Source organism: Dermacentor silvarum, chromosome 5 (genome assembly GCF_013339745.2).
Source record: "Dermacentor silvarum isolate Dsil-2018 chromosome 5, BIME_Dsil_1.4, whole genome shotgun sequence".
Classification (NCBI taxonomy): Eukaryota; Metazoa; Arthropoda; class Arachnida; order Ixodida; family Ixodidae; genus Dermacentor; species Dermacentor silvarum.
This window is the reverse complement of record NC_051158.1, coordinates 8,973,756-8,996,841: the sequence shown is the minus strand read 5'-3', so window position 1 is coordinate 8,996,841 and position 23,086 is coordinate 8,973,756. Positions and strand designations below refer to the sequence as shown.

The following is a 23,086-nucleotide window of genomic DNA, read 5'->3' as shown; positions in this document are numbered from 1 at the left end:
AGACGACGAGTGCACCGTGGTGGTTCTCGCTATGACGTCAGACCCATCATGCCACCTTTGAAAATGTTCAGCGCGCCACGAGCAGCCGCAGGCGCTACCTTACCTCCTAGGTGATGCCGAGGATGGGCCGCACGCTCTAGTCAGGCGTCACTTCCGGCGAGTGGTAATGGCGGAGGTTTTTTTTTTTTTTTTTTTAATGCGAAAGCATTATATTGCCCATGTGGCAGAAAATCTGGCGTTGGCGTGACCACACGATGGTCCAAAAAGGCTACGAACCCTTGACCTTTGGTGGGAGTCGAACCCAAGACTTTGCGTGTGCGCACCTTGTGACGAACACCGTTCGTCGCGTGAAATCGCGCCGCTTCTGCTGACGTGGCTGCTCGAGTCATGTGACTCCGCCAGTGGCACCACGGGACGTCGCCGCGCTTCTGTTGACGTGGCCACAATGCTTTCGCATTCATCAACGCAGGGATAACTAAGTGCTTCATTGAATTTTTTTTTTTTCAGTTTCCGACTTCAAAAACGGCTTTTTTTTTCTTGCGAGCTTTTTTGAAACGCTTCGTCTTTCAAAAACGACGAATTTTGTATGGAGGCTCCTCTATATCTGTGTTATCTGAAGCTAGGCTTTCTTGCGCTGCCCAAGTTTCCGTTGAAGCTGGCCTTCAACTTCCAGAACAATGCATTATTACGTAGACAACACAGTTTTCTTAACAGCGCGGGAACGGAAACTTAACTTTGAAATAAGTCACATGATGTTGACAAAAGCTGCCAGTCGACAGTCTTGTAGAAAACATAACAAATACGAACTACATTGTCCTTGCCGCGACAAAACCAACAATGACTTTACGTGTATATAGCAGCTAAGCAGAAGTCATGCTTTACACGCTTTTAAGTACAAAAAAGATCGTCTTCTGTCAACTTATAGCTGACTATTGAAAAAATGCAGATACCAGAAAAAAGCGGAGTCATATAGGACGACTTACGCTCAAAGCGTGGGTCGTAGTACTACAAGGGCACTTCATGTTGGAGTACAGCTCTCACCGGTCCGTTATTTCTTCACCTGCAGCCACCTCCGTGGTGTATCCATTCTGGGTACGAGTCAAGACCTTCTTCAGAAGGAGGAAGCAACCCGAGCCCAGCACAATTATTTTCACGTCAAGACCCTGCAACGACACAGTTCCAGTTCTCTTTCCGGATTTCCTTGGAATCGCTGATGTAAGTGAGAAGTTTTTTTTTTTTTCTGTGTGTGTGTGTGTGGTGGTGTTCTTGATGCACTCTGTCGAAAAGTAGGCTGCTGATAGCCTGTCTGAGTAGCTCTGCCTACATTTATCGTTATTATCGTTATTTTCGAGTAATTTTACTGGTCCGAACTGTTCAAGACGTCGCACGACTCGAAAAGGTACCTTCCGCATCGGAGACGGACGGGTGCTGCGCCACCCACCGCCTCACAAGGTACTAGAAGAACCCAAACTGGCACCGACGAGCACACCGCCATGAACTCCCAAGGGGTGACACCGGGTCAGAAACGCCAGCTGGTTGGCACAAGCCAGCCTGACTGCAAGTGACAACACAGTGGTGACTCTGAAGACGAGTCAGCAATCATCGAGGGCGACAACGTGGCGAACCTTTAAGACCTAGATATGGACGAGGGCGGCTTCCGAATTGTGCGCCATCGTAAAGACAGGACGGAGGGCATTCCAGTGTTAATCACTGCAGCATCCGAAATAGCTTATTTAAGGCAAGTGAACCCTATTGTCCTGTATTATGAGCTTGAAACGATTCGCGGTGGAGCAGCAGTCCAGAGCCATTACACAGCACAGGGAGCATCGCTCTTAGATGTAGAGGCAGAAGGACAAGCCAACGTCTTTCTAGAGACCAAGAATATCGGCGAATTCTGAACATATTTAATTGCGTCCGGAGCAGAGGAGAGATCCCAGAAGCGTGGAAGACAGCATGCGTGGTGCAAGTGCTCAAGTCCGGAAAGGATCCTGCGAACCTCGCCTCATATCGGCCAGTATCGCTAGCATCATGCGTATCAAAGTTGATGGCAAGACTAATATGTATGAGGTTAACATGGTATCTTGAGCAAGAAAATAAACTGTAATCGTGTATGACCGGATTTCGTCCACGGTTGAGTGCCCAGGACAGTTTCTTGGATTTAATAAGCCATATAGAGCACCATCGCGCGGGCGGCCTTTCCACACTCGCCATCTTTATGGACGTTGCCAAACCATACGACTGTGTGCTTCATACAGGCATCATCAGCGAACTCCGAGCCATGAGCATCTCGGGAAATGCTCTTCGATTCGTCCATGAATTTCTCAGAGATCGATGTGTCCAGGTTAAGCTCGAAACTATAATGAGCGAAAAGCGACGTATTTCCCTCGGCGTCCCACAAGAAAGTGTCCTATCTCCCTTGCTCTTTAACGTTGTCATGGCCAGCCTTCCAGACGCACTGAAAGTAGGTTAGACGGCAGTTAAAATGTCCATCTACGCAGATGACATCTGCACTTGAATTTCGGTGTACCAACACAAACGTTTGGCCTGGATAGCCAAGGGCGCAATCTCCATCTTCGAACGCCACTTATCGACGCTTGGCCTATCTTTATCAGCGGCAAAATCGGCCTTCATGCTTTTCCCGGGAGTGAGACGCAAGTCAACACGCCTGAAACTGAATATCAGAGGGCATCCAGTTATTCTTGCAACTAATGTTCGACTCCCGGGCGTCACCATCGACAGCAAGCTACTATGGCGACGCGCGGTCGAAAGTGCTGCGGCTGCATCAGTGCAAAGACTCAACGCACTTCGTCGCTTGGCAGGTGTACGTTGGGGAAACAATCCTATGTCCATGCTTAAACTGAACACTTCACTGATAACAAGCCGCATTCTCTATCAGCTCACGCTATCACCATCATCGAGTCAATTCGAGCACTTGGAGGCAGTGCACAGAAACGTACATCACTTGGCGATGGGAGTTCCACAGGCGGCTCAAACAAGAAAGTCACTAATGAAGCAGAGTCTCTTCCACTCCGCCTCTTGGCACCTCAGGCCTTGCTGATGCAGCTATTAAGGCTGGGCGAGTCCCGCGCAGGCAAGGCGCTTCTCCGGCGGCTAAGAGCAAGAACTCGCTCCCATTTCAATGCGGCGACGTTACGATTTTTAGGATTGGAATGGCCCAAACGGAGTCGCCTTGACCCACCATGGTCTTTTTCGGACGTTACCTGCAGCCTCAGTGTAGCCCACCCAGCGGCGAAACGCACCATTTCAACTGCCGAAGCAAAGTTTCTTGTGCTGGACCACTTGAGCACAGCGTTTCAAAGCCACCTACAAGTGTACACAGACGGGTCGGTGTGTGCACAAACAGATAGCTGTGCAGCGGCATTCTGCATACCCTCCCTTGATGTGTCATGGTCTGACCACCTGGATCGCAGTAGTTTCCTCTACAGCTGTGGAAAGCACCGCAATTACCACGGCTTTGCGGAAACTACGGGCCTTTTCTGCACGAGATATTGTGGTGCTGACGGACTCCAAGTCAGCGTTACAGACATTACATCGTGGCCTACCTCGAGAGAAATTCACAAGGCAATCTCTGAAACTGATTAACGACCTAACGAGCAAAGGATTTAATGTAATGTTTCAATGGATACCATCCCACGTAGGAATTGATGGAAACGAGAAAGCGACGCCCTTGCACGCCTAGCGCTGACATGTGTCCCAAAAGTGGAAGCTCCAAAACGTTTCAGAACCCTAAGGAAGCAATCCGCTTTCCCTTTAGGGCGATCCACTCTTAAGATACCACATGAAGCCTGTGTGACTCGTGGATTTACTCACGAAGAAGCGACGCTGTTGTACTGCATCAGAACAGACTCCGCGTACACCCCAGCTTGGCTATTCAAGACTGGGCTTTGCGCTTCCCCTCTCTGTGCCTTCTGTGGTGACATTGGCAACATCGAACATTTCATTTGGCTATGCCCGCAGTTTGACGCAGAAAGAAAAGCGATGGTCGACAGCCTGCAAAAGAGCGGTCTTACACACAGGACCTTTGAAGACGTCGTTTTCCCCGGAGGGCCCGTGGCAATCAGGAAGAGAGCGCAATGACTGCTGATAGCCTTCCTGCGAAACACGGTGCTCATAGACACGTGGTGACACACCCCTGATCTCAACCTAAAGGCGGATCAGGCGGAACAATTGCCAGCCATGTATGCCAGGCTAATCCCGCCTGCTTCAACATCAACACCACCACCACCTCAGGCACCAGGGAAATGATATCGCAAAAGTATGTGGTGTCAACACGCGATGAGATTCTTTTCACAGTGAAATTACGATAATTTGGTAATATTTTTCCCTAAACGTCGATCGGCTGTGGAAGAAAAATTAAGCGCTCCATAGGGCAAGCCACCGGTTCCTTTAACGATGGCAGAGTGTCACCAAACGCTGTAAATCGCACGAATGTTTGAGACTCTCATTCTTTTGTTTGCTCAAGCGGGAAGGTATGAATGATAGATAACGTCACATAAGCTGTTTGTGATTAAGGAACAATACAAAAAGAAAAGAAAGGCCGGCCGGCAACAAATGTATAGTTATATCATAACTGCAAGGCAGATAAACAGGCACTCTGCTGATAAACAAAACAGAAAGTAACTAGGATAAGGGCCGAACACTTGTAAATGGTGAACAGCCAACTATAACATATTTTCATCGGGACAGAATCGTGACTCGACCCGGCATATTGGATTGTGAAATGTTTCCATCCGAATACATAACTTATCGAAAGGGCCGTAATTCCTAGGAAGAAGGCGTGTTCATCCTTGTACATGACAGAATCGGAAGTGTACTGTTATACTTTGATGATCTTTCTTCAGAATGTATTTGATGCAGAATGTTGGTTTCTGGTGGCAACAGCCGTGGGGTGGGATCGTTTTACAGGTCACCATCTTCAGCAAGCATAGAACCATTTCGCATCCTTGCACGATCACTGTCGGTCTTGTCATCGGAAACTGTTCTACTTGGGGGTGATTTTAACATGCCTGAAGTTGTATGGCACGACCACTATCCTGCAGCGACGAGCGGCTCGACACTTCACTCGGCCTTCATTGAACTAACACGAAACAATGAACTTGCTCAGTTTGTAAGTTTCCCAACGCGTTACGGTTCAGCTGGGGACAGTACGTGGGACTTGTTTAGCAACAATGATGATTGGGTTGAAGCAGTTACTGCAGCACCAGGAATAAGTGACCACGAGGTCGTAAATGCAACAACAATGTGCAAGAAGTTAGCAAGAATTGCACGAGAAGCAAGAATTAGCAAGAATTACACGAGGAAGATTTTTATGTATGAACAGGGTAATTATAATGTCATAGATGAAGAGTTACACTTATTCCTGCCAGTATTGCTGGAATACAGCCGTCAGTGCAGCATAGAAAGCTTATGGGCTCTGTTCAGAGACGAACTCCTCTCTTTGGTCGCTAAATACATTCCCTCAAGAGTGGTATCATCTAGACGTAGAATGGATAAACCTTGGATTAACAAAGAACTGCGTCTGTCAATAAGAAAGAAGGCCGGAGCATACAAGGCCTTCAAGATAGCACCAAGTCAGAACTTATATGACGAGCTCAGAACTCTAACTAAACACTTGAAACAATAATTAAAGACAGCAAAAAGAACATAGTTATCGTCGCTAGCTGATAAAGTGAGATCTAATCCTAAGGAGTTATGGCGATATGCCAAAAGTAACAGAAAAGACAGTGTTGGCGTGCCGGCTCTCCGGCATGAAAGTGATATGTTAACTGATGACACACAGAAAAAGCTGACTGCTTTAGGAATATTCTCACTCCGTCTTCACAGCGTGTCGTCATACTCCGGTACCTGAATTATACGAACAGTTACATCAAATGCATGACATCGTTTTAAATGAGGCTGGAATTTGGGCTCTGTTGTGCAACATTATTCCTTATTCTCCTTATCGTCCAGGTGGTATATCAAATCACGCCTTGAAGCGCTGTTCCTACAGTATTTCTCCTATCCTGGTTGAATTATTTACCAAGTCAATAAATTCTCAAAGATTACCTAGTGACTGGAAAATGGCCAATGTAGTTCCCATATTTAAAAGCGCTTGTCGTGAAATGGCTAGCAATCATAGACCGGTGTCTTTGACATCTGTTTGTTGTAAAATACTAGAATATGTTATTTACTCTGGTTTTATTAAGCATCTTCATGACCACAATGTTTTCATCCCGACCCAGCATGGATTTCGCATGTGATTATCCTGCACCACTCAACTTACTGAACTCATACAGGATGTTGCACTCGGCATTAACAATAGTACACAGATAAATGCTGTTCTCATTGATTTTAGAAAGGCGTTCGACGTAGTCCCGCATAACTTACTTTTGCACAAACTGTTATTTCTTGGCCTCCCCGATTCACTTTACGGTTGCCTTAAAGATTATTTGTATAAACGGCAGCAAAAAGTGTTTCTGAACGGTGCGACGTCGAGAACGGTTAATATTTTATCAGGCGTGCCTCAAGGGTCGGTCCTTGGATCATTGCTGTTCCTCACTTTTATCAATAATTTAAGTGAAGGCTTTGTTTCGAATATCAGACTCTATGCGGATGATTGCGTTGTGTACTATCCTGTGTCATGTGCCGAACATACGAGTGTGTTGCAGTTTGATCGCGAAAAAATTTGTTCCTGGTGTGCTAAATGGAAGATAGATTTGAACGTAGCAAAGTGTTATCATGTTCAATTTACGAACAAAAAGAAAACGGTGTCTAGTTCATACTTTCTAAATATTGTTTTAGTGCAATGCGTTGACGAAGTCAAAAACCTGGGCGTAACTTTAACTGCGGCATTGGTCTGGACATCCCACATTGACATAACAAGCTCTAAAGCGTGTCGCTTTTTGTACCTTTTCTAGAAGAACTTCAAGTATGCACCCAAAGCTTTGAAGGAAACTTTGTATCTTACTAATATTAGGCCAGTGTTAGAATACACATGCGCAGCATGGGACCCCTTCACAAAAGTTCTTGAAGATAAGTTAGTGCGTGTTCAGAAAAGGGCTGCAAGATTCGTCACGCGGGCATCTACGACTACAAAATTAGGGGTTCGCAAATGAAGGAAAATCTGTAGTGGAAGTTGCTGTCCACACGCAGAAAAATAATCAGGTTAAAGCTTTTACACAACATTAACAGCGGTAACACAGTAATCGATAAGAACATACATTTAAATCAACCTCATTATCAGACTAAGAGACGCGACAATTCCAAGAAAATAAGGCCCTACCAAAGTCGTATTAACGTATTTAAGTTTTCATTCTTTCGGCGAACAACTGCAGAATGAAATTTGCTCCCGGATGAGATAGTGTCTGCACCCAATTTTTCATCTGCAATAGAGAACTTTACATGAATATGTTTTAGACAATAGTTCCAGTGTACCGTTTTATGCATTGTGTAAAAAATTTTATAATCGGATGTTTTTGGCACTGGATGACTTGTCTTTCTTTCTAATTACGATAATTGTATTTTTAGAATTCATAACTGATATAGTCCTACTTTTCGCGAAGTTCGATCTTTGACTTTTATGTTTGTATTGTAATTAACCCCCTTCGATAATGCCCAACCTGGGCGCTGTAGATATTTGTAATAAATAAATAAATAAATAAATAAATAAATAAATAAATAAATAAATAAATAAATAAATAAATAAATAAATAGGGACGGAGGTTGGGAGGAGATACGAGAACAAAATTAAAGGCGGCCATGGCGACAAAATAACGACGGCTAATAAGGTGCGCAAAACAGATCAAATTCTAGTTGTCGTGGTATGTCCTTTCTTTGACTTGTAATAAAACCGACGGTGTTATGACACAGGCCGAACCCTTCATGTTTATAATGTAAACATCTCCGAAATCTCGCGTGGTGGTTGCTCCCCGCTATTTTCGTATTGCGCAGGCCTGATCAAAAATGTCGCAGTTTCACCCAAAAGGCGAAGCATCAATTGCAATATCAAATTACTAGATAGCTATACGGAGAAAGGATAGTAGTTCTATCAGCGGTATAAACTTGGACATACAGCAGCACCAGCAACGCGCAGAACTGTTGTCGACGCAGTCGGCGTTTTGCCCGCGTTCGCACCGAACCCGCCCGGCGTGGGTGACTGTTGCCGGTGCCTCTGGGGGCGGCACGGAAGTTTTCGACGATATCAGAACGGACACTCGTCGAGCAGCGTCGTAAGTCCTTACCACCTTCTCGCCTCGCAGCGTTTTCATATAAATAGGCATTTGGTGCCTCAGCTAAACGTCGCCTCCCCTCCCTCTCTCCCGTGCCCCCACGGCCTTTCGCGCGACGGAAGAAGTCGCGTTTGCTCTCTATATATGGTGATTGTAAAGGAGGAAAGAGACGCTTAATTCTGCAGCCCTTCATGGAGTACGGCGCAGAACGCGCGTTTGCTCGCCGCCGTGCGTTCGCTCCCCGTGAAAGCGCGAGTCCCTCGCGCCCTTTGACTCGCACATACAGCATACGGCGCGCGGCGACGATTTCATCGCCGTTGACGTCATACGGAACCTCACGGCGACGGCGACGCCGACGGCAGAAATCCGCTTTGGAGTGTCCATATAATTGCTATCGCAATAAAAAAGAGAGACAGAAAAATTCTGTCTCTCCCGCAATCGAGAGTAGATGTACTAGATGTAAGCATGAAATGGCTACTACACGGCGTCTTTTGCTGCCTGTGGTGCCGCCGCCTTCAACCACATTTTTTCTTGCAACAGTCCAACGCGCTCAGCGTCTGTCGCCACTTTTTCTTCTTGTCGCATCGAAGTGGTCGGCTGCAAATGTGCGGCCTTAGGTCCCCTGTATCTGCCTTTTATTGCGATAGCAATTATATGGACACTCAAAAGCAGATTTCTGCCGTCGGCGTCGCCGTCGCCGTCGCCGTGAGGTTCCGTATGACGTCATTTGGAGATGAAATCGTCGCCGCGCGCCGAACGCTGTATGTGCGAGTGAAAGGGCGCGAGGGGCGCGTCTTTCACGGGGAGTGAACGCACGGCGGAGAACAAACGCGCGTTCTGCGCCGTGCTCGCTTAAGGGCTGCAGAAGTAGGCGTCTCTTTTATTGCGATAGCAATTATATGGACACTCAAAAGCAGATTTCTGCCGTCGGCGTCGCCGTCGCCGTCGCCGTGAGGTTCCGTATGACGTCATTTGGAGATGAAATCGTCGCCGCGCGCCGAACGCTGTATGTGCGAGTGAAAGGGCGCGAGGGGCGCGTCTTTCACGGGGAGTGAACGCGCGGCGGAGAACAAACGCGCGTTCTGCGCCGTGCTCGCTTAAGGGCTGCAGAAGTAGGCGTCTCTTTTCTCCTTTACAATCACCATATATGTAGAGCAAACGCGCCTTCTTCAGACGCGCGATAGGCCGTGGGGGAGGGGGAGGGAAGGGAGGCGACGTTTAGCTGCGGCACCAAGTGCCTATTTATATCAGAGGCTCCAGCAACAGTCACCAACGCCGCACGCATTTTGAGCTAACGCGGGCAAAACGCCGATGGCGTCGACAACAGTTCTGCGTGTTGTTGCTACCAAAGCCGCTCACCTTACTTCGTATGACATTGCTGTGTTGCTATCGCATTCATTGCTTCGCCCTTAGGGCGAAACTGTGACATTATTTTCTCCTTTACAATCACCATATATGTAGAGCAAACGCGCCTTCTTCGGACGCGCGAGAGGCCGTGGGGGAGGGGGAGGGAAGGGAGGCGACGTTTAGCTGCGGCACCAAGTGCCTATTTATATCAGAGGCTCCAGCAACAGTCACCAACGCCGCACGCATTTTGAGCTAACGCGGGCAAAACGCCGATGGCGTCGACAACAGTTCTGCGTGTTGTTGCTACCAAAGCCGCTCACCTTACTTCGTATGACATTGCTGTGTTGCTATCGCATTCATTGCTTCGCCCTTAGGGCGAAACTGTGACATTTTTTAACGTCGCTATTGGAAATGACAAATAAATCTAGAGATGACAAATAAAACGCCAGCGCACTAGAAGTTACAGCTTGAGTGATTGTGAGCAAACATTAGGAAGAAATCGGAAGCATTATTTTTGTAACTTATTTGGGAAGTACCTAGCGTATGTAATGTGGTCCTGTACAGAGTTGGGGGCTAGAGACCGCATTTTCATAACTTCTAACTGGCTGTCCGAATGATCTCGTTTTGTTCTCACAACGATGCGCGGATGTTCTCGTTAGAGTGCCCGGATAACAGTTCTGGCTTCTGGCTCAAGGTCACCCCTTAATTTCAAGTTGGCCCACCCCTACTATAGGTTTCCCCATGCATCTTCTATGGAGCCTTATACATCACCATGGGTGTGCATAAATTTGATCATATGGGTATTCTCCCTGATCCACTTTTTTGGTTCAATTTGTTCCTTATCACTTATAAAGCTACCAATCATCTACATTCACACTAATATAACGATTAAATATCTTAACTTCGCAAATTACGAATTTTGTGCAGATACAAGGCACTACACTGTTCGCGTGATGGACACTGCTGTTCGCGTCACGCGAACTGTCCGTTCACGTGACGGACAGCACTCCGAGACGTTGGACTAAATTTATTAGGCCTACTTTGTCTGTGTTCATTTAGTCTAACTTCAAATATTAATTGCCCAATCAGTCGAACGTTTTCCGTTTATCGGCACGGACTCGTTCATCGATTCGCCCATGATTTGTGTTCGTGGCGCGACCTTGACAGAAGCTCTTGGCAACCTATGTAAGCTATATGTGTGCAGGCAAGCACAGAGGCCGGTCGCGTTCCTGGCGCATCTCAACTTTACAGCAAGCGGGCTAGTGCCTCAAATGTCCACCGGCATCCACCGCCAAGCGCCAATGGCGTCATAAGTTAAATGAACGGTAACGGTAACGTTGCCTTGTGATAAGGAGGAGAACACTTTAAAGGCCTATCCTCAGCTGGAGGAAGGTACATGATGGTTTTAATGCCACAGTCACGCATGCAGAGAACAAATGTCGAATGAGACATTCTGTGCGGTTGCAGTGAAACTATTTTAGCACCTTGGCCGTAGACCGGCAACGTTTGACTCTATACTCCTACAAAGATGCTCATTTATATTCTTAAGGTTTCCTGATGAGCTTTAAAAGCCTTTAATAAACGTTCTTTAGTGAAAGGTATTGAATTTCATTCTAAACTTCTGCAAAGTTTAGGATAAGGTCGTTGAACGAGTATGTTATAAAACATCGCTCAAGAACACCATCCCTGCATGGTATTCGAGAGCGGCAGCCACGAGCGAACAGCCAGTTGCAATGAAATTTATTTATCACATTCATCTTCATCATTTCTTGCAGTGCGTTCATCTTGAACACTTTATGTGCAGCAGGACGGGCCAGATGGATGTGAGTATACTTTTGTCTACAGACTCTCATCCCTGAATAGCCCATTCTTGAAAGGCGGCACTCAACCAGAGGGCGATCAGCACACAACAAAAACATTAACCCGTTCTCTCCTTTCGACTTCGTAGATCGGATCGACGTTGGTGACTTCGGTACTCTCTATGGTCGTGGTAAGTGAACGCTGTAAATTCAGAAGCATTCTACCCTTCGGTAGAATGATTTTCCAGCCTTGAAAAGTAAAGTGTACAATCTATGAATTCTACGTGTACTAACTAACGTAAGGGACATAGACTTGGAGGTCGACGAAGAAGCGTGAGATGAAGTTAAGGACCGCGCAACAAGCGACGAAAGGAAAAAAAAAAGATAGGCGTAACAGGAGACGGGAAGACAGTGTTGTGGATTAGAGAGCAAGCAGGCGTGGCCTTAATATTGTAGTTGAGGTTAAGAGAAAGAAATGGAGCTGGGCCGGCCATGTAACGCATAGGGCAGATAGAAAAATCACTGATAAAAATCCGAGGACACTTAAGCACTTTTTATGAGTTGTGAATGCGAAAGCATTAATGTCGAACTTAACGCCGCTGAGCGGACCTTCGAGTCATGAACTCCTCGCGGGCAAGCGAGCCCGTTGAGATGCTTGGCGCGTTTTGGTTTGGCCTTGTCGAGGTGCAGCTAGAACGCAGGCTTGCGCGGACAAGGAACGCGCGGATAACGCGTGCTTCCGAGAGTGAAGGTGACGTGGCGTCGCGGCGATGCCCTCTCCCCTCACGCAATATGGCGGCAGCAGGTGTTCGCTTTCGCCCGCTCTGCTCCGTCGAAGACCGAGCCGGCAAATGCGAACCAGCGTCACGAGCGAGCCTCAGCTAATGGGAAGTGTCGCTGCGACAGACGCTGCCGGCTTTTTCGCTCAGTGGGCCATTCGACGCTTTTGCATCAAAATGACTAAACTCCGTTAACGCGCAGGAACCACGGGCACAAAATGGATGTGCCCTTGATTTTCGTGGTAAAGTAGTTTGCTCATGGAATACAAACTAACGCGGCCTCCCACATCGGTATTAATAATAACACAATAATTGCATAATAATAACAATGATAATAATAACAATAATAATAATAACAATAATTAGTAGTATTAGTAGTAGCAGCAGTAGTAGTAGTAGTAGTAGTAGTAGTAGTAGTAGTTAGTAGTAGTTTCTGATAGCCCCTTATAGGAGCTACTTCGTGACGTTAAACAGCCATTATTCGATTTTTTAGTGGATAGGCAATCACTAACACGTGCATACATTACGGCGGCGCTTTCTAATTTTTTTTTCCGTAACTACCTTCGGTTTCGCTGACTTTCTTGGCCTCTGTATAGTTCACCCACGGCTTAATAATTCTCCCGTTTCACCATATTTTTTAAGAGGTCAGCGAACAACAAAATCATGTGTGCCTGAGAGCAAGGGCTTGTATGTTAATTACTACTAAATTAGTGGTATGCACAGAAAGGATATAATAAAAAAGAAACGCCTCAAGTGCAAGTTGATCTGCTTTAATTTTGTCGCCATTGCACGTGTGTAAGAAAAATCATTTCAGGAGTAACGTTTCGACAATTCTGAGCAAATTTTTTTTTCAGTTCCTGAATTTCTTCATCAGGGCACCTCGTCTCTTTGATACTAACAGGATGCTTGCTCATCGGTTGAAGAATTTCGAATTGTCTCAAGGCAAATTTCTTGTTACAATTTGAGTACTTTAGGTTATTTTTCATTCCTTGGGCTCTTGCCCAAATAGTTCTGTTGTATTTTAGTCAGTAGTAAAAGCCTTATTACAGCTCAGTCTGAATCTTGGCCAATTCCCCATAGCAAGTATGAGCCACTATCAGAGGAAAAACAAATGTAAAGCATTGTAAGCTTGCAGGAAGCCTGTCTGCGAATCAGACTTCTACCGTCAATTTTTTTCATGTCATAATTATTTATAGCGTTCAACATTTTAATCGCCTCATTTGACAACACCGCAGTGCATTCTCAAGAAGCTGCCATTCTTCAACGTGCTGCGGCTACTCAGAGAAGTAGTGTGCAACTTCTTGACCCTGGTGGTCAACTTCTTCAAAAACAGCAAACGCTTGACCTTTATGGCGCCTCTCATGGAACTGGTTCAGATAGTCTTGCAGTGTAAGTACTCGCAAAGTGATCTCCGAGGTTCTTTGCTGTCTTCCTTAGATAAAATTTTAAAGCCACGTCATCTGTATGACTGAAGTGTGTTCTCGTGTATGTCCTCCATGATTAAAGTCATGTTTAATTAAAGTACAGACATGACATTTTTAGTGATAATTTTTTTCCGCTAAATGAGGGATCTGGACTTTGAAAACCCCGAAAAAGTACTAGCAAGAGCCATAGTGCTTTAAATAATTAATTATAATATTTTTCTACTAATCACTTTCGGTTTCCAGGGTCCGTACGTGTCGTGAAGTCATGACGCAGAAAGTGGTCACGGGGGAGCAGCGAATCGTAGCCGTTTTGGCACTCGCTCCATCTCGCTCGACGCCTGACCTAGAACAACACCAGACAACAGAAGGAGCTGGAGAGGCCGGAATGACACGATGTTCCCCTCCCACGTGACCATTTTGTGTGTCATAACGTCATAACGCACACACACCTACCCTGAACGGAAACCAAACCTGGTTCGTGGAAAAGTTATCATGGTAAATATTTAGAGCGATTTGAGGGTTGCCAGCATTTTCCCTGGGGTTATGAGGTCCTGAACCTTCATTCAATGCAAATAAACAAAACTTCGGAAATCGTATATCCGTACTCAATCTAACTCATTGGCACCAGATATTTGTGTGTATTTGGTTATAGCCATGTATCGACGTCACGCATTGCTTGAATACTTCAATATAGGCAATTTGATGTAGCCAATAAAGGCATCAAAGTGGAAGGAGAGAGTGACTAACAAGGCATCACACGCGTCGTGCAGAGGTGCTGCACGCCTGTGTGGCGGCAGTGTTGTCGTCGTGCACAAGCCACAGAACGAGGCTTTTTGTTCGAACTCCATCATGCAACCTTGCTCGGGAATTTCAACGTTAAAATGCTGGTTGACTCCCTGACTCCGCGACACAAATGCAAAATTAAAAAAGCACACATATAGTAACAAATTTCCAAAGATGGAACATAGCTTGATGGACACACGTTGATACTTTACGTTGGCCATCGCAAAACCGCCTCCAACGCGCGACATAGGCTTAAAAAAAAGCAATGCAGTGGGCAAACTAACCTTCACACGAGGACGTTGCTTGTCCAAGCAATGGAATCGGAATGTCTGTTCATTTAATGGCACCCGTCAGTACTAACTCTCCTTCGCCCTCAGTAAATTCTGGTTACTATTGGGTCACCCTCCTGGTATATGTGCTTGCAACTAATTTTTTTTTACAATGCACTCATTGGGCATGTTCCACACCATTCTGAAATTATCTGGGGGTGGGAGCTCATTGCTTTTGAACTATGTGACCGATACTCGGTGTTATTAAATTACTTTCAATTGCTACAAATGTGAATACATCATCTCGTGTGTTCATTCCTCCAGGTAAACTTGACGAAGCCTTACCTACGCCGACAATGTACCCACCTTTGCCGACAGAAGTCCCACCTTTGCCGAAAGTGGCTTTGCCTGGGACGAAAGAGGGCTTGCCTGTGACAAATCAGTCCTTGCCTGTGACAAATCAGTCTTTGCCTGTGCCGGAAGAGGCCTTGCCTGTGCCTGCAGAGGCCTTATCTGTGCCTGCTGAGGCCTTATCTGGGCCGGCAGAGGCCTTATCTGGGTCGGAGAGCGGACTTCCGGAGACCCCTGCTGGTTTAAAACTTGGTCAATAAAGACGCACTTACAAACGCTAGCAAAAGTGAAAACGCGCTCTAACAAGGACGTGCATGGACAACGGCCGTGCGTTCGTTTTCTACCTGGTTTGTGTTTAGAGTGGTTATGGTGGCCAAAATGTTGATTGCTTTCTTTAGAATATGTACAGCGTCTTTGGGATGGGCCATATATAACGACATGGAGTTCTCCACCACGCAGCAATTATTTTTGTACCCTTTTTTATGCCTGGTTTCGGTTGCGTCATATTGCGGGGTCCAGTAACGCTGTCGTATCGGTCCATGTATGTAACGTGGTGGCGTGGAGCAGAGGTTGAACACCGGCCTCCTAATGTAAAAGTCACAAGTTCGAATCCTCGTCCAGCCTACTAAATCTTTCAGGCTCGGAGTGACGCCTGACATCGGCAGAAAAATAAACATCCCGAGAGCCAGTCGGGCTATATTTCTAGTCCAGGTGCTTCACCAGCTTCCAAGGAAAATAAAGAAAGAAGACACTCCCTCACCAGCTCAAGAATTGGCCTCCCTGGTGCAGCATTCGGCCACTACCTCCCTCATGATTCTTGCAAGACAGGGGGTAATTGGAGATCACTGGGAGAGACCTTCGTCCTGCAGTGGACATAAAAATATGCTGATTAGGATGATATAGCATGGTACGTGATCCGTACGAGATACCTTGGGCGTCGGCTCCGCATTCATAGACTTGCCGTTGAAGAGCGGTAGGTGATGGAGTCGCCGCGGGCATATCAACCGTACCCCAGACGATTGGTGGTCAAGGCGACGCCAGCCGCGACGTGGAATAGAGTCTCTGTGGGCAAGCTACACCTACAGCCGTTCTGGCTGCAGAATCCTGCCGAGTGGTTTACCCAGGCTGAAGCCCAGCCCAGCTTCAGCCTGGGTAAACTGCTACGCATTACCGCCCAATACATTAAGTACTTGCCAGTGTTCTCGGCTCTCTCCTGCGAAGTTGAGTTTAACGACTCTGTGGCCGCTCTCCATTCAGTCACACCGTAGGACAGCTTCAAGGCGCTGGTTCTCGCAGGCAAGCGATGTCACCTTCAGCGACTGTTCAACGCGGAAGAACTGAGTGAGCGGCGCCCATCACAGCTCCTTTGTGACATGCGACAGTTCCTCAGCGGATGCGGGCACGACATGGACAGCCCGGTACTTCGCGAGCTCTTTCTGCGACAACTACCGCAGAATTCCGTCGTTGTGTTAGCCACAACCCATGATTTGCCATGGACTGAACAAGCCTGCGGAGTTCGTCGACCGCATCGTGGATTACGTTACCACGGGCACAGTCGCTGTGACGGTAGCTGCAACTCCGCCGCCAAGTCTTGAGGCCCGGAATTCACGACTGGAGACGACGATCGGCGAGCTCGCTGACCATAAAGCCCTTCCATGCATCCATGCGTCACCGGTGGCGAAAACGTTTGTGGATGGGCTTATAGCTGAGGGGGTGCATTCTGTAAGTGTCCACTATAGTAGACATGTCCATTTTGTCTGCTGCTGAAATGCTTATAGGCAGGGACCACCTCTCCTTCTTACGCATACCCCAGCCCAGCCAATCAGAACCTCAGCAGCAAGCGAAATGGACATGCCCACGAGATGGACAGTTACAGAATACCACCCTCCCCCTCCCGGTTGCCGCGTTGCGTCCACGCGGTTGCCAATCGCGGCTCTAGGATCATCCGTTAGAATACGCGCCAGCTGGGCACCCGTCCGGTGTCCCAAACGGTAGACCATGGACTGTAAGGGATCTCTGTAATAGCGCTGTCGTTTCCCTATCCTTCAGTTCCACCTGGACGCGCTTCTGCGTAGAAGAATTGAGTAGCAGCTCTCAACAACTATGAAGACCGCTTAAAAGCGATTCCAGGAGAGAAAGAGAGAGAGGGATATAGAAACTTATGATAAGAGAAGAGGTCAGAGGTCGGACTTCCAAGAAAGGTGTGCAAATTTGCAAACCTGCCCTGTTATAGTGATCCAGTTTTAGCTACAGAACGCCGCTTGTGCGAAGGAGGTAACCCACGTACGTTTTCATCCGTTTGGACACAGTAATGCCCGGCAAAAGTAAGTACTCAGAGCTGCGTCACCTGTAGTTTCTTCAAATATGTTACTCCATGGTTACATGCAACTGGTTACTGAAAAAAGTAATTGTATTACAGTGAACGTTGCCGATACAAACAAAGAAATCACTAAATTACAAAATTACCGAGAAACGTATTTGATTATGTACAAGTAATCAATTACATTTAATTCGTTATGTGCACGTCTGCTAATGAAATGTAGCCTTTGAATTGGGGCGGCGACAAACATTTACCTGTTTGAGCCAATCAGGTTTTGCTACATCTACTGCAGTCCGGCATTTTGCCCATTTCTATTCTATTTTTCTTCGTTAAAACCTGCATCTCAATATTGTGTAGTTATTTATGCTTGCAACAAGCCAGGCTTCAATCTGTTCCTTGTTTCCCGTTCTTTTTTTTTTTCTGGATGTGTTTTGCCTACCTCGTCCGCTGACCAGTTACCGCTCCCATCAGCTTTGAAGCGTCGCGCACTTGCAATGCCCTCATGGTTGCAGAAGAAAATTCTAAAAACAGTGCTGGAGAAATAATATCACGAATTATTACAATAAGGGCACTTGTTACTAGAGATGCAACATTTCGTGAAATTTTGAGGGGCGTGAAAAAAACTGGTTTCTCTCACAATTTTCTTCGGAAAAATACAAAACATTAAAAAAACGACGATTGCGCACAGATCGATGATGACACATTTATTTCTTTAACACTGAAATGAATATATTTCTGCATTATTGCATCGCAAAAATCCCAGCAGAGCTTCCGGGTTCAAAATATAGGCACAATTTCACGTCAAGGCATTGATTTCACGTCAAAGCGTCAAGACCAACATTTGTATCAACCAGAGCACCACAGCGTCACAGTCACTTTGTCTCAAGATCGCGCCTGATCCGGATCAATTTTCCCAATTTTGATCAAGCATGGTCGCTGCTACACGGTCCTTCTTCTTTTGGGGGATTTACCTGCCAAAACCAGTACTGATTATGAGGCACGCCGTAGTGGAGGGCTCCGGATTAATTTGGACCACCTGGGGTTCTTTACCAACAATCCGAATCGAGTTTGTGTAGCCAGAGTAGTTTAACTCACTTGGCATGGCGGTGCGGACGACCATCTTTTAAAAAGAAACTTCTAGATAGGTTGAAATGAGTCGCATCACAACAGAAGAATTTCGCGGAAAATCTCTTTTTTTTTCTTTGCTTAAATTTTCAATGTTATTGTCAACCGCTCCCATCTCTACTTGTTACATGTTTAGATTTCCGGAAAAAAAGGTCAGAACTTCTTCTCGGTTTATTCGGTTTTGAAATTTAATTATCCATTATTAATAATAAAATAAACGTACCTTGCGTACATCTCCCACAAATAGACACCTTTTCTGTGTGTTTCTTTTAGCCTGTAGTAGGTAATTCTTGTTTACCACGTTGCGTTTCACCGGCTATATACAGTTGATGGTTATGTACAGATGAGGAAGTTGAGGTGCATAATATAAATACTTGCTAAATTAGGGGTAAACTTAACATCAGAAATGGTACTAACTATCGGCGCCTCGTACTGGGTTTTAGTCACAGGGATGTATTTGATGCCGTTTCTTTTACAATTCTCTTAGTGATATTTGAGTGTTCAATCATAGCATTACTATTATAGATCGTGCAGTTTCGGAAAAATATTAATCTGTCTGTTTTGATTACTAAATTGCACAGTAATTGTAGTTTCTAGAAACACTATGTAAGATTTCAGGTTCCCAATTCTTGGTCAATCCCCCAGCGTGAGTACGAGCCATATTTTAAGGTCATCATCATCATCATCAACTGCTCACAATACTAATATCGCTTCTGCCGTTGCAACCATACTACCCACACACGTTACTTTGGTATCGCTGTGCAGACGAAATAAGCCGTGTCTTGAACATGCACGGGTCGGGTGCACAGATGGCTCCGTTGCCGCGCTATTCATGATGTAACTGCAGCTAAATTTAGCCTCTAGTTCGACGATCAGAGAGGCATATCTCGGCAGTATGTTAGTCGATCTGAGCTGGAGTGGTCGCGTTTAAGAAAACTCACTCAACCATAGTAGCCATAATCCTCTAAACTCAAACTTGTGCTCATCGGGAGTTTAACATGGTGACGGTCCCTTTAAAAGAACGGCAAGCTTTCTATGCTGACGAAACGCATTGCATGCTGTCAGCAACCGCCTATACTAAACCGCTAGTATTTATGTGTTCTCCTTGGATAAACAAATCAGACAAATGCCTCCGAGCCATTTCGTTCAAAAAATGTCTGCGGGACATTTGAACGGCGATCGGAGGCAAATGTCTCCAATAGACATTTGTGTCCGATATCATGCACTCCATGCTGAACAACGCGAGTCCTATGTACGTTTCTGCGGGGCTCAGCGCAAAGCAGCTGCTTGTACTTGCCCTTTGCTTCACGTCGCTTTGCCACACGGGACAAACAGTTTTTGCGTAATGGAATGCCAGCAAATAGGAAAGAAACCAGAAAAGATCATGCGGAAGACGAAGACAAAGGAACTGAAGGAAGGGCGCGCGCTCGACTAGCAACTGACTATATTTCGTAGAAACATCATCTCCCCAAACCATACAGAGCACGCGAAAAAGCAATGTGAGACACGAATTCAATGTACTCACCCTGGACTACACGCTGTTTCTACGAATTAAGTCGGTAATTGTTAGTCCAGCACCCTTTCTGTACCTTTGTCTGTGCTTTGTTCGTGGTTCCGTTCCTGTTTGCTGGCATTGCCGTAGATAATAGCACGTACCAACTCACCTAACAAGCCACTATTATGAAGTTGGTTTTGGACATTGAGGCACACGAGAGCATCCCCACTTGCCTTCAAGAAATATTAAAGAAAAGCGCTCAATCAGTTAAGACTGATCAACTATTGTTTTAAAACTATATTTGATATAAGCCATATTAGTATTGCATATGTTTTCGTTACATGCACATATATTGTTACACGCGGTTTTAGCTATCATAGGGGGGGAGAGGGGCTATGATGACCGAAATGAAACACGCTTCACGTCAAAAATGGCACAGACCATCACGCATGTGAATTCGTACATGCTATTCGAGTTACTCGGAATTCGACCCGGAGGTCCGAGCGACTTCGTGCGTTTCGATGTCGTGCCGAACGAAGATACCGACACACGACGTCCATCAATCATCTACTTGGTGTCTGGCGCCCGCAAGGAAACCAAACGAAAACTTTGTTCAAGGCCCTGGCACTCTTGCAACGCCAACAAGACAATGACGTGGTGGAAGATCGCTTTGCACGGACGGTATACCTTCCTCTGGGACGGACGGACGGACGGACGTCCGTCCCAGAGGAAGGTATATGGAATGGAAACTTCATTGGAGAAACAGGAAAGAGGGTTTGGGGAGTGGTCGGAGTCCTCTAGCCTAGGGCCCCGCTGACTATAGCCGGCCGCCGGACCTGATTTTAAGGTAAGAATTTATAATATATATGAAAGCTAATTATAATTACGGGATAGTACTGAAAAAATAGTGCAGATTAGATATGTTGTGACCTTTCTTCTTTGTTATGTACGCATATGCCTTTCTGTATGACGTAGTAATAATGCGTATCGTGTAATTCGAACTACGTTACCTAAGTACACACTTTAGCACTCTCAGACTCCCCCCTGTCCTTGCGGGCTATATTTATTTAGTTAAAATGCATAGCTTTATACAGAACCTTTCATTCGCAGTTATTTGGGCAAAGGCTTATGATAATCTTTTTTCTTTTGTTCTTAGCGACGGTTCAACACCTTACTATTTAAATACATTTGAGCCCTATATTATGTGTGCATCATGCTTATTTTTGTTTGTTTCGTGTAAAGCTGTCCCCTTTCTTTGCTTCCATTGTTCAGTAGGACAATGTCCAAGCGCCTACCTGCCCGACGTGACAGCAGCGTGGCATTTGAGATGACCGTCAAATTGGAAGTCCCATTTTACCATTTTTCTTTTATTAAGTTTTTGTGTAAATCAATATTTAGCCCGCAGGTGAGGAGGCGGTTCTTGCGTTAAAGGCTTCGTGCTTTTAAGGCTCGATGACTCATTTAGAGGGCACCCGCCTTGGACCTTCAAATAAGCTCTATAACTGACGTCACGAGCGAAATGACGCAGTGTCACCGATGCGATTTGAGCGAATCCATTTCCTCTGAGTGAATGAATGAATGAATGAATGAATGAAGCACTACGCAGCACGGACCTGGCGGAACAGCTCTGGGCCGTCCAGCGAGCCCACGATGCGGCCAGGGAGCTAAAACTCCCGGTCCCAACGTGGGAGTAGCCCGTTCTATGGGGCCTTGCGCCCCGTAGCCCACAGGACCTCACAATAAAGTTACCCCATCCATCCATCCATCCATGTGCCAAAACCACGATTTGAGTATGAGGCACGCCGAAGTGGGGGACTCCCGATTGATTTTGACCACCATGACATCTTTAACGCTGCCCCAATGCACGGGACACGGGCGTTTTTGCATGACGCCCTCATCGAAATGCGGCCACCACGGCGGGTTTCATTTTTCCTGCATATTCGCGTAACGTCAAGAGACAGGAAGACAACGGTGTGGATTAGAGAGCAAACGGGGGTAACCGGTATACTAGTTCACATTAAGAGGAAGAAGTCTCACGATGACTATCGACGCGTTAATGCAATTAGCATTAAAATAATGTAGCGACATTTAATGGCCGACCCTGGCGAGCGAATGTCAGCAAAGTGGCAAAGTGAGGCGAGCCTGGAGACAGTGTATGCCGCGTATAGTCGAAGCAATGAAAGCCTCACAATGGCCGTTACAGATTCGTAATAATAGTGTGTTCAGCGATACGGTGTGTGTTACTTCTCTACCTTGAGGGCACATTTTTAAAGCGAACCTGTATATGGCTAGCATCCCGGGATTTCTTCGTGGCATAACGTTGACAGAAAACTATCACCATTGGCCCCAAATGCAATGGCTCATACCCCCGTAAGGCAGAGGCTACACGCGCTCAGCAAAGTTAAGCGAAGAATGTGAGAAATTAAGTGAAGTATGTGTGATTCTTTGGAATCACACATACAAGATACAGAACCGCATACGTTTCAATAAAGAACAAGCCCAAAACAAGCATCCGAACCGCATAACTGATGATAAGGCGCTCCTGCGCCTACATGCAATGCGAAGCACGTAGCACTCCCCGCACACGTTTCCCGGTAAAGATTACTGTTGCTCAAGCTGCCGCGGCGACGGCAGCTTGCGACGTGGGGAGTGACGTCACTAGCCTTTCGTATATGATATAACCAGCCTATCAAGTGGGTGTTGTTGCAGCAACGCTATGGGCGGCGGCGTGCTGTCAAAATTACCGTTACTCTCATTACTACCTTAACTTCAAAATAGCATTACTACCATTACTCCAAAGCCATAAAGCATTGCATACCCCGCTCAGCAGTTGTAGTGGTGGTTCCGAACAGCTTCGCTGGAAATCCCTTTTCGCAGGGCCGGAATGACAAGTTAACTTTTTTTAAGGCTTGTCACCAAACAATTTTCGTCATCTACGTCGTCTACATTTCTTTAAACGTGTCGAGACCGGTTCGCTCACGTCATAAAGGGCATGCGCGTATCAGCGTGACGTAGCGTTCTCCACGAAAAGGTAGCGTGCGCCAATTATGTGTTAAACAAAATGGAAATGCACGCCAGATAGATGACGATTGTCGTTAGTAGGCTAGAAAAAAAAAAAAAAAAACGTGTATTTTTTAGAGTGTACGAGCCAGAAGGGGATCTCCTC

General features: G+C 46.2%; 1 protein-coding gene across 1 annotated transcript in view; it reads left to right on the top strand.

The window, feature by feature from the left end:
• The window catches only part of LOC119452871 (uncharacterized), a 36,318-nt gene extending 20,933 nt beyond the window's left edge, over positions 1 to 15,385 (top strand). The window contains exons 7-11 of the mRNA XM_037714822.2: positions 1,067 to 1,215; positions 11,351 to 11,398; positions 11,524 to 11,565; positions 13,389 to 13,542; positions 14,954 to 15,385. Coding sequence (XP_037570750.1) covers positions 1,067 to 1,215; positions 11,351 to 11,398; positions 11,524 to 11,565; positions 13,389 to 13,542; positions 14,954 to 15,240 — 680 coding nt within the window. The 3' untranslated portion in view covers positions 15,241 to 15,385. The remainder of the gene's footprint in view (positions 1 to 1,066; positions 1,216 to 11,350; positions 11,399 to 11,523; positions 11,566 to 13,388; positions 13,543 to 14,953) is intronic.
• Positions 15,386 to 23,086: the final 7,701 nt, after the last annotated feature.